At 46.4% G+C, this 12,262-nt stretch overlaps 1 protein-coding gene across 1 annotated transcript in view; it reads left to right on the top strand.

Annotated features, from left to right (window-relative positions):
* Positions 1-12,262, top strand: part of PFKM (phosphofructokinase, muscle) — a 54,769-nt gene that overhangs the window by 15,986 nt on the left and 26,521 nt on the right. Inside the window, exons 4-7 of the mRNA XM_063119184.1 lie at positions 1,831-1,908; positions 8,143-8,332; positions 9,183-9,348; positions 10,272-10,316. Of these exons, the coding sequence (XP_062975254.1) occupies positions 1,831-1,908; positions 8,143-8,332; positions 9,183-9,348; positions 10,272-10,316 (479 nt within the window). The remainder of the gene's footprint in view (positions 1-1,830; positions 1,909-8,142; positions 8,333-9,182; positions 9,349-10,271; positions 10,317-12,262) is intronic.

Raw genomic sequence — 12,262 nt, 5'->3', positions numbered from 1 at the left:
TATTTGATTTGATTTGTACCCCACCTTTCTACTAAAAAATGGCACTCAATGTAGATGTGATTGTTTCCTTCCTAGATGGTGCCTCTTTTTTTCTCAATTAGGAATTGCACCTAAGGCAGGGGACAAGAATGTGTGGCCCTCCAGATGTTGGACTACAGCTTCCATCAGTCCAAGCCAGCATAGCCAATAGTGAGGGATGATGGGAGTTGCAGTTGAACAATATCAGGAAGGTCACATGTTCCCTATTCCTGATCTTAAGGCCTGGTCCATGCATGCAGTAGAATGAGGTGGTAGATTCCTAGAGTAGACTGCACCACTTCAAGGGGCGGGGTGGGTGGCAATAGGCTTTTATGAATGCTCCCCCATACACAAAACTCACTGCATGTAAATGACAGACACACACATACACCTCTCTCTCTCCCCCCCCCCACCACACAGGAAGATAGATAAAATAACAACAATTTCAAAATATATTTAGAACTAAGCGTTTCAGCTTTTAACCTCATTGGTAGCTGCGATTTTAAATGGATACCAAGAGTGGCTTCCTGGTAGATGAAAATTCCTAAGGAGAACAAAACAGAGGCACAAGTGGTATAAAGCTTATGAATTGTCCTTCATATTAAGGGAAAAGAAGGGAGAAACGAATTCTCAGGATGCGGAACTTTTTGTTGTAGATTGTAAAGCCCGACACGTTTCAGCCTGAACCTTTTCAAGGCCTTCTTGTAAACATTCAAAATACATACTATAAAACCTGCTTTTGCCTTCATATTAAGGCCCTATGGAGTTTTGAATTTGTAGATCCAGAAATGTTCCTGTCTGTAAAGTCCTTGGCTCTTTACTCCTTCCACCCTGTCTCTCTGCCCTAATGCCCTTCGTCAAGGTTCAAACCCAGTCTCTTCCTTTCTGTATCAGTTTCAGCTTACTGGGAGCTTCTTCTTTTTAATGCGTGAGGGTGTTTAAAAACATGATCCCTTCAGTCTGAAATGGCACAGCCTATTTTGCTACAGCGTTTCCTCCTTTCTACTGCTTATGTAGACCAAGCCTGAGAATTCCAAGCTATATTCCAAGTTGGCAGTGTTCTGCACCAGAAAAAAATACTCCTTTCTGTCCCTGCCCATTTTGTACCAGGAAAAACCTGCATGTGGCGCTTGCTTTGGCTATGGGGCGGTATATAAATTTCATAAATAAATACAATACAATACATTGCGCAAACTGTGTCACTTACACAGTAGATTTGTATTGAAAAGTTTGGGGTGTTTGACTATTTTGACATGGGGTGCTTCAAGACCAGGTTCACTTTTCTTAGGTGCAGTGTTGACTTCCTGCCTTTGGCTTAGTAAAGAGCACATCTGAAGCCCAGGGTAGTTTGTAGAGTTACCATGTGGAAATTGCTCACAGCGTCAGGATGTCCCTGTCCAAGTGCTGATTGCTGCTCAACCAGAGTATAGTCTAAAGGCACATGAGACAGGCACCTTGCTGAAGCTAAGCTGGTCTGGGTCTGGTCAGTGCTTGGAGGGGAGACCACTTGGGAACCACATGTAGCCACCTTGAGTTCCAAGATGGAAGAAAGGTGGGGTATAAATGTAATAAATAAATAAATAAAATAGACTAGAAGGGGGAGCATAGTGCCACATCATACCATAGCTGGAAATACCCTGAGAATTGCGCAACCAGGCCAAACACTGCCCCATTGTGCTGTACTGCATTCAAAGAGCATTTTAGTTCAAGCATTGCTCAGCAACTGGAAACTCTTGTAAATCTCTTAGTAGCTGGCTCTTGAGCAGAGAAAGCTTCCCTTTAAATAATCTCTTTGGCATTTTTCCCTCCCAGGGCTACCAAGGGCTTGTGGATGGAGGTGACAATATTAAGGAAGCAACGTGGGAAAGTGTGTCTATGATGCTACAACTGGTAAGCCTGTCATCTGGATGTTGTCCCTCAAAATTTTGGGTTGTGAGAGGCTTGAGAGCTGTCCTCCCCATCCCAGGAAATGCCAATCCTAAGATTTTCAGAGAGTCCACCTGAAGGCCAGGTGGGCATGATGCAATAGAATGTATAGCAGCGGTTCTCAACCTGTGGGTCTGGACCCCTTTGGGGGTCGAATGAGCCTTTCACAGGGGTCGCCTAAGACCATCGGAAAACACATATTTCCGATGGTCTTAGGAAACTGTATTGACTGAACTATGTCATGTATCATCTTTTGTATTATTAAAGCTATTGTTATGTATTATTTTCATTAGCACACCATCCCATGACAATGGATCGTGTAGAGAAGAACGAAAATAATTTTATGGTTGGGGGTCACCGCAACATGAGGAATTGTATTAAAGGGTCACAGCATTAGGAAGGTTGAGAACCACTGATGTATAGGATGTACCCAGTGACGTAGTTCTGTCAGCAAGAGAGAACCACTGGTAGAACAGATTTGCTTCTCATCCCCAAATCCCCCTGTGTACCACCCCAAATCCGCTCTGGAGGGTTGGGGGACTCTCAGGAGCAGATTTGGGGCATGCTTTGGGGAGCTGCAGGGGGATAGGAGAGGACGGAGAAGTCCTGTCGTGCGAGCAGAAGTTCTTTTGTGTGTGTGTAGGATCCAAGCTTTTGCTTGGTTCTGCACCATTGCGTTTTATAGTCTTGTTTTGTTTTAATTTGTCCCTTGCTTCTTCCAATTATCCTGAAATTGTTCCTATACTGCTCCTTATGCATCTGCACAATTGGAGAGGAACAAGGAGGAACAAGAGGCACAGAGAGGGTTAAATACATCTGCTCAAATGTGAGCAAATTTACTTGCTGGTGGATAGACTAGCTTGCTGCATGGAACAGTCAGCTGGGGGATCTATTCTCAAGTAAGCTTACTTGAGGTCAGGCACATCAGCTTGCTGTTTGAAGATGATGGCATTTCCTACAGTGTCTGTCCAGGCAACTGCAAGGAACATTTTTTGGGGAAAGAGTATCCCTTCAATGAGGTGCTGTCATCACTGGGTCTAGATCCCTCATTTGGGGTGCTGTTTGAAATGAGATGTGGAATGTCCCAGTTGATGTTCCTGGTATATTCAGAGACCTGTCTTGTGACACACAGTTGTTGCAGATGTACGATACGTTAACTAAACTGAGTAGAAAGGGCAACTTCTTGTAGGCCTGCTTGTAGTTTGGTAACAGTGCATAGCTTCAGCAAGAAAGCTATAGGATGCTCTTGTCGTTGGAACAAAACCAGTCCTGTTATCAGACAAAATAAGCTTAGTTTGTTTATACTTACCACTTGCTGGCCCTGTTCAGACAACACGCTAAGCCATGATGGTTAAGCATTTTGAGATGATTATTATGGCTTAGCGTGCCATGCAAACCAAGACTTAGTGTGCCATGTGAACCATTCCTAACCATGGTGGCTACATAACCATGGTTTAAACACGCTCACTAACCATTTGCTGCAAAAGGGTTAGTGGCCTAACCATGGCTTAGCATGTTGTCAGGACAGGCCCACTAAGGTATTGGCCTGTAGATAACATCCTTCTTAAAATATGCAACTTCCTGTTGAGAGTACAGTGCAACATGATTTAGCTGAGTGGCTTGTGGAAAACTTGGATACAATTCAAGAACTGAAAGGGTTCCCAGAGAAATCGGGTAACTAATAGCACTCTGAAGTGAACCCATTGGTTGCTTCTTAGATTATTCTGCTTTTAATGAAAGCACGGGTGGGTAATCTCTTTTAGTTTAAGGGCCAGATTCAGTGCCACATTCCAGTGGTAGGTGGAGCCAAAGGCGAAGGGGGCAGGGCCAATAACAGCATATTTTAGCTTATATGAGTCCATCTCACAAGCAACAGAAACAGCAAAGAAGACTGGAGTTCAGTGTGCTGATGACGTGCCTATTTAGAACTAAACTCAGTTCTTCCACATATACACCCCTCAAGACTTTACAGGGAGACAAATTCAAGTTAATCTAGGAAGAATCCCCAGAGTTGTTCAGAATGCATTTTCTTCCTTCCTTCCTTGGAGTCTTCCAAGAAAAAAAAATGGGCAAGCCTGTGTTGGGATACTTTAGGCACAAAGATGGATTGGGATGGATGGGGCGCTTGGGATGGAGAGTTAAGAAAATAAGAGCCCTGGTGAATCAGATGATCAAAGGTTCATGTAGCCCAGCTTTCTTTTTCCAGCTGTGGCCAGCCAGATACCCCCCAGGAAATTCACAAGCTGGTCATGAAGTCTGTGGGCCTCCCCTGCTGTTTTATTCCCAGCATCTGGAATTGAGAAGTATCCTGCCTCTGAACATAGAGTTTTCACTCAAGTCTATCAGTGGCTTTGTGCCATGATCACTACATTCCATAAACTGGATGATCCTCCTGACCTTCAGGTCCAACTTCATGATATTATTTACTCACCCAACTGGCCTGATAACTAGCGCAAAATATTTATCACTCACGTTACTTTTCTTCTTTTTCCTTTTCTTCTTTTCTGCAACAATGTGACAGGAGGGTTTTTCAAAATAAAAAGTGAGATTTTGTTTTAAACCTAGACAAAATATTGCGCAGTTAAACTGGCTGCGTTTGGACAACACAATAGTCAGTTGTGGGTTAATAAGCAACTCCACGGTTGATTATCGATGGGATACTCCAGACATGACACGATTATAATCAACCGTGGTTTGGATTAAACTCAGCGTTGAGTAGACTATTTGTCAATGGTGTGTTTGATTGACATGCCCCACCCTCTCTCTCCCCCCACTACTCCCACTGGTATCCCATCAGCCACTGCGAATTCTTCCAGCTGGACTGGAGTGGCAGCTGCTGCTTTGGTCACTCTTGCCAGGGCACTCTGTAGTCGCCGAAAATAGCCAACTCTGTGCAATGAAATAGTCAACAGTGCCTGACATGACACAATAACCGCCGGTTGTTTAAATAATCAACTCTGCACAGCGTTGGTTATTTGTGTTGGTTATTTTGGCTGAATTTATTTTTATTTTATTTTTATTTATTTATCATACTTATACCCCGCTCCTCAGCCAAAAAAGGCTCTAAGAGCGGCTTACACTTAGCAAAAAAGACAGTCCCTGCCCTCAGGCTTACAGTCTAATAAAGACATGACACACAAGGAACAGGAGTTCAGGAGGGAGGGGGGAGGGAGGAGAGAGAGTCCAACAGGAGCAGACCATGATGTTTCTTCTGCCTGCTCCTGTCCCCTCGGTCCTTCTTCTTCCCCACAGGGCCAAGATGACAGTTTGCCCTGTGGGGGTGGGGGAAGATCCAACAGGAGCAGGCCATGATGTTTCTTCTGCCTGCTCCTGTCCCCTTGTTCTTTCTTCTTCCCCACAGGGCCAAGATGACAGTTTGCCCTGTGGGGGTGGGGGAAGAGTCCAACAGGAGCAGGCCATGATGTTTCTTCTGCCTGCTCCTGTCCCCTTGTTCTTTCTTCTTCCCCACAGGGCCAAGATGACAGTTTGCCCTGTGGGGGTGGGGGAAGAGTCCAACAGGAGCAGGCCCCGATGTTTCTTCTGCCTGCTCCTGTCCCCTTGCTCTTTCGTCTTCCCCACAGGGCCAAGACGACAGTTTGCCCTGTGGGGGTGGAGGAAGATCCAACAGGAGCAGGCCATGATGTTTCTTCTGCCTGCTCCTGTCCCCTTGCTCTTTCGTCTTCCCCACAGGGCCAAGATGACAGTTTGCCTTGTGGGGGTGGGGGAAGAGTCCAACAGGAGCAGGCCATGATGTTTCTTCTGCCTGCTCCTGTCCCCTTGTTCTTTCTTCTTCCCCACAGGGCCAAGATGACAGTTTGCCCTGTGGGGGTGGGGGAAGAGTCCAACAGGAGCAGGCCATGATGTTTCTTCTGCCTGCTCCTGTCCCCTTGCTCTTTCTTCTTCCCCACAGGGCCAAGATGACAGTTTGCCTTGTGGGGGTGGGGGAAGAGTCCAACAGGAGCAGGCCATGATGTTTCTTCTGCCTGCTCCTGTCCCCTTGTTCTTTCTTCTTCCCCACAGGGCCAAGATGACAGTTTGCCCTGTGGGGGTGGGGGAAGAGTCCAACAGGAGCAGGCCATGATGTTTCTTCTGCCTGCTCCTGTCCCCTTGCTCTTTCTTCTTCCCCACAGAGCCAAGATGACAGTTTGCCCTGTGGGGGTGGCGGAAGATCCAACAGGAGCAGGCCCCGATGTTTCTTCTGCCTGCTCCTGTCCCCTTGCTCTTTCGTCTTCCCCACAGGGCCAAGATGACAGTTTGCTGTCATAATAACCAACCGTGATGTGAAAATGTCCCGACAGATGACACAATAACCAACTGTTGACTATTCAACTCACCATTGACTATTTAACCCACCGTTGGTGTCATCCAAACCCAGTCACTATGGAATTTGGTACCATAAAATGTAGTGATGGCCACCAATTTGGTTGGCTTGAAATGTGGATTGGACAACTTCATGGAGGATAAAGCTATCAATAGCTACTAGCCCTGATGGCTATATGCTCCTCCAGTATCAGAGGCAGTTTGCACACCAGTTGCTATAGCACATAGCTGGGAGGGTGCTCTTAATATGCTCATGACCTGCTTGTAGGTTTCCTGCAGGCAGCTCATTGGCCACTGTGTGAACAGAATGCTGCACTAGATGGACCCTTGGTTTGATCCAGCAGGGCTCGTCTTATATTTTTATCAGGAAATATCACAATTGTCAGTCCAGTTTTTTAAATCATTATTCTTTGCCCCTTACAAAATTGTTTTGTTTTTTCCTTCTGCATTTTGTAATGTAGAAGGTCACTGGCTGTTTTAGGGAGGGGTTCCTGTCAGGGGGGAAATTGTTGCCACATCTTGACCTTTTCGTCAGTTGGGGTCACTGGCAAGGTTGTATGTCTTAAGTGTAATGATACTGCTGCAGCTGGGGTCACAGTGAATGTCTTGAGACCCAAAATAACTTGAAATTGGAGCTGACCTTTGCCGGCAGCCATACTTGCATCGGCAAGTGAGAGGAGCCTATTTGGAGTTCATAAACAAGAATTGTAGAGGATTCTGTTCTAGCCAAGCCTCTCTCTAGGCATTCAGGCACTTTCACTGTGGCTGCAGAAATAAAGAGGGTCACACACAGCATAAATATATCATCTTCTTCCCCAGACTCACAACTTTAATTGTTCAGTTGGTGAAATACCTAACACTCTAAGGCACAGTACTTCAAGGTGTAGCAAACAGATTTTGGTGATCATGAAGATTCCTTGGTTTGTACTGTATATAGTTGATTTTCAGAGAGGAAAATGTAGCATTGTATAGTCCTATGCATCCTGAAGTAATGAGAAGATCAGGCCAGCATTTATACTATTCCTTTTCTTGGACAGGGAAGCGGACACTCGTGTCATTTCTCAAGACATCCAGTTAGGGCCAAGAATGACTCCTGTCTCTCACCCTGGAGAGCTGTTGCCAGTTGTGAACTAGGGATGGGCCAATTGTCTGTCTTGATATAAGGCAGCTTCCTCTGTTAATGTCCAATTAGAGTAAGGGGATATCATTCTCTTTGGAAAAACAACAATATCCCAACTTGCATTTTTATTGATTTAACATCTGAAAATTCCTACTAGGATTTGTGTGATCTATAAGTGTGTGTGTGTGTGTAGTATATATATAATCAATATAGCAAACTTACTGACCTGGTTCACATGATCATAGTGTGGTTAATAAGTTTGTCGTGTCACATGACCCCACCCAGGGTGGCTTGTTGCCACCCACAACCCCTTGGCTATTGTAGAGTTCTGTGGTTCATGGGGTTTTGTAGGGATATTTTCCCATCCTCTTTATTAGGAAGGACAGCACCTGCAGAGTTCATCTGTGTAGTCCACAAATAGATTCAGGAAGTTTATTTGGTCAAAACAAGATGGACTCAATTGTAATAAGATCTAATTGTAGAGCTTGTTTGGTCCTTCCAATGCACAGTGGAGATGAGAAATGAGTTCCTTGTATAGAACCCTGTTTGCTCTTTTGGAGAGACATCCATCAGGGCTCTAGGTAGATCAGTTGTCCTGTGATGATACCTATGTCCTTAAAATATTTTTCTCTCCATAATAAAAGTTTAACAGATGAGCTCAGGAGACTTTCTCTCTTTACCTCTTGATCACAGCGGCACCTGGGCTAAGTGGTCATAATGTTGGCTTCCAAACTCTCACTCGGTTTGTCCCCACCCAGGGCGGCACAGTGATTGGGAGTGCCAGGTGCCAGGACTTCCGCACCCGTGAAGGACGCCTGAAAGCCGCTCGCAACCTGGTCAAGAAAGGAATAACAAACCTGTGCGTGATCGGGGGCGACGGCAGTTTGACCGGAGCGGACACTTTCCGAGCAGAGTGGAGCAATTTGCTGCAGGATCTGGTTAAGACAGGTATCACGGCTGTGCGTGGGAAATTCGGGGAGGGGAGTTAAAAGCAGAACGTTGATCAGATGCAAAGGCCATGACACTGGCACACTCATGCTGACATTTGATTGTAGTTTCTCCCGTCTATGTGATCTATGGTTGATGTGCATGGTTGTAGGATTGAAAACCACTCATAATCTTTGTCTGTCTGCTTCATGCTAGGCTCTTGCTTCCATTGCAAAGACTGGAGAGCAGAAATAAGGCAGGCTGCCCAATTTGACGTGGCAAGTCTGTGGGCCAGATCGGAAAAAGGCATCATGGCTGGTGGCGTGTTAAAATTAGCAGCGTGTGCCAGGCGCCATTAGCCTAATTACCTGCCCGGGCACAGTTTGATGTGTTTTCTCAACCCCAGTAGCATGGCTTGGTTGAGAGGAAAACAACCCTCAAATAACCCAACAATAGCCATGGGTTATTTGAGGTTTGTTTCCCTCTCAAACAAGCCATGCCATCTGGGTTCAGACAACAAGACAAACCACTCCTGGGTGGGTAATTAAGCTCTACTGATTTAAATAGATTATTAGATTGTAAGCCTATGCGGCAGAGTCTTGCTATTTACTGTTTTACTCTGTACAGCACCATGTACATTGATGGTGCTATATAAATAAATAATAATAATAAAATAAGCTTCTGTGGCTTAAATAACATCTGGAGGACATCAGATTGGGGTAAGTTGCTCTCAGTTCTGACCTGCAGAATAAAGTGTAAATATTGAGGTTTTCTTTTCTTTTTGTCCAGTTCAGGCTAAGAGTGAACCTGCAATGGTAATCTAGTTATGTCTGCTAGTATTCCATTGATTCTTTGTACCATACCCATTCAGGTGGCATCACAGCAGAAGAAGCAAAGAAGTCGAATTACCTGAACATTGTTGGCATGGTTGGTTCAATTGATAATGACTTTTGTGGTACCGACATGACCATTGGCACAGACTCTGCTCTTCACAGGATAATGGAGATTGTCGACGCTATTGCCACCACAGCCCAAAGGTAAGGCTTGTGAGCATTATGCAGGCCTGTTTGTTTTCTGTAAGTCCTTGGTAGCACTCCAGCATTGTGGAAAATTGGTGTTTGGGTCAAGAATTCAGCATCCCTGCTGTTTTTTCCCCAGCATCTGGAATTGAGAGGTATTTTGCTTCTGAACGTAGAGCTTTCACTTAAGTCTATCAGTGGCTTTTTGCCATGATCACTGCATTCCACTACATTCCCAGAGTGGATACACAGCCCCACTGACATCGGAGCACCAGCCTCCACTGACTTGTCTCCAACAAAAGAAATGAAGAAGAAAAAGGAAAGAGAGCGAGAGAAAAGGAACAACAAAGTCTAAAGGACTCTGGGGTTTTGGTGTTATTTTCAATGTTAATCTTACTTAGATTAGACCCATTGAAATGAATGGGATTTTATTATTTATTTATTTATTGCAATTATATCCTGCCTTTTTCCTCCAAGGAACCCAAGGCAGTGTACATAATAATCCTCCTCTCCATTTTATCCTCACAACAACAACCCTGTGAGGGAGGTTGGGCTGAGAGTCTGTAACTGGCCCAAAGTCACCCAGTGGGTTCCATGGCCAAGTGGGGACTAGAACCCGGATCTCCTGACTCCCAGTCCAACACTTTAGCCACTACCTCACACTGGCTCTCACTGACTTAAGTTAAGACTAACGTTAGATGCAACCTTATGCCTGTGATAAAGGTAATACCAGTTTTAGGAACAGTTTGTCAGAGATGCCTATATAGCCGCCTGCCTGAGAATTAACTCCTACGTCTTATGCTTCGTACCATTTTCTGATTGCCTCGGTGATGTTTCATTATTTTGCTTGGAGGATTGTATTGAAATGCTGGAAATAAATAACTTCAGCTGTTTACACTTTTGCTGTTGAAACCATTTTTCACTTTGATTTTGTCTTACAGCCACCAGAGGACATTTGTACTGGAGGTCATGGGTCGTCATTGCGGGTAGGAAATAATTGTAAATTGTTAAATAGATATTGTCTGCATTTGGACATAACACTAAACCAAAGTTGGTTGTTACGAGAATTATTATTATTATTATTATTTATTTATATAGCACCATCAATGTACATGGTGCTGTATGAGAATGAGCCTCATCTCCTCCCAGGCTTAAGCACTCCCTCCTTCAGTATGGCTGCGTAGAGGATATTGGAACCTTCCACTTCTGTTATAGATTAACTGGGGGCCTTGCTAGACCTGCCGGGATAAGCCGGCAGGGAGGCGGGGCGACGGCGTGCTAAGTTTAACGCGCGCCGCCCAGCCTCCTAGACGGCCGACCCGCAGGGACGACGGAAGCCCTGCAGCGTCGGCCATGTTTTTTTTTTTTTAAAGGGGCCATGTGGGCCCGAAGCCGCCGGACAAGGTAAGTGCCTTTTTTTAAAAAAAAATAACCCCCCCCCGCTCCTGATCCCCCCTGCCATCCCCAATGCCTCCCTGCCCACTCTTTCCCCGCTCGTCTTCCCTGTCCCCGATGCCCGTGCCGCCCGTCCATGAGTTTTTTTTAATTTAATCCCCCCCCATCCGCCCCCCCACCATCTCCTTCGTCGCCCTCCGCCCCCCCACCATCTCCTTCGTCGCCCTCCGCCCCCCCCACCATCTCCTTCGTCGCCCTCCGCCCCCCCACCATCTCCTTCGTCGCCCTCCGCCCCCCCCCACCATCTCCTTCGTCGCCCTCCGCCCCCCCCACCATCTCCTTCGTCGCCCTCCGCCCCCCCCACCATCTCCTTCGTCGCCCTCCGGCCCCCCCACCATCTCCTTCGTCGCCCTCTGCCATCTCCCCCCCCCCGGATCACCCACCTCCTGGCACGATGGGCACAGCGCATCGTGCCAGGTCCGTGGCTTTTCGCGGCTCCTCGCGAGTAAGCGAGGAGCCGCGAAAAGCCGCGGAACTCTCCACACTTTCCCCAGCTCCGGCCTGAGGCCGGAGCTGGGGAAAAGGCGCACCATAAGCGACTTCGCTTATGGCGGGTAAGACGAGGCTTCAGCGCGGCCTGTCTGCGGATTCCCCTGTGCGTCATCTGGACGCACAGCAGGGAAGCCGGGACAGAATGCGCGCTAAGGCCTCGTCTAGGAAGGCCCCACAGTTTAGTGTGTTGTACAAACCCCCAATGGGGTTAGTTTTAACTATGATTAGTGGAAACAAGCCAGCTTCATCAAATGTGCTTTGAAGTTGACTTTCCCCCACTTACCATAGTTAACATTAAACCTGGTTTGTCTGAGTTTGGACAATATGGGACGTTGTGGTTAATCAAAAATGAACCCAAACTGTCCAAACTCCTTATAGCCCATGCCAGAGGAGAAGAGTGCAGAGGGAAGGGGTGTGTAAGCCCAAAGCTTGCTGTGGTTTGTCCACATAATTGTATCTGAACTAGCCCAGTATCTAAGCTTGACACTACTTCATTGATTTCTTAGTGGAAAAGCTGCAGCTTGTGCAGAATGCAGTGGCCAGATTGATAGCTGGAACAGGGAGGTTTGAGCATATAACACTGCTTGCATTGGCTGCCTATACGTTTCCAAGCCCAATTCAAGGTGCTGGTTTTAACCTATAAAGCCCTACATGGCTTGGGACCGCAACACCTGATGGAACGCCTCTCCCGACATGAACCTACCCGTACACTACGCTCAACATCTAAGGTCCTCCTCCGAGTGCCTACTCCAAGGGAAGCTCGGAGGATGGCAACAAGGGAGAGGGCCTTCTCGGTGGTGGCCCCCTGACTGTGGAATGATCTCCCTGATGAGGCTCGCCTGGCACCAACACTATTATCTTTCAGGTGCCAGGTCCAGACTTTTCTCTTCTCCCAGGCATTTAACACCATTTAACAACGCTAAGTTTGTTTTTTAACGTACCCCAGAACTCTTGTTTTTTAAATGGATACTGTTGTTTTTATACT

The sequence above is a fragment of the Elgaria multicarinata genome, chromosome 3, assembly GCF_023053635.1.
Source record: "Elgaria multicarinata webbii isolate HBS135686 ecotype San Diego chromosome 3, rElgMul1.1.pri, whole genome shotgun sequence".
In the NCBI taxonomy this organism is placed as follows: domain Eukaryota; kingdom Metazoa; phylum Chordata; class Lepidosauria; order Squamata; family Anguidae; genus Elgaria; species Elgaria multicarinata.
This window is presented reverse-complemented; position numbering and strand designations above follow the sequence as displayed.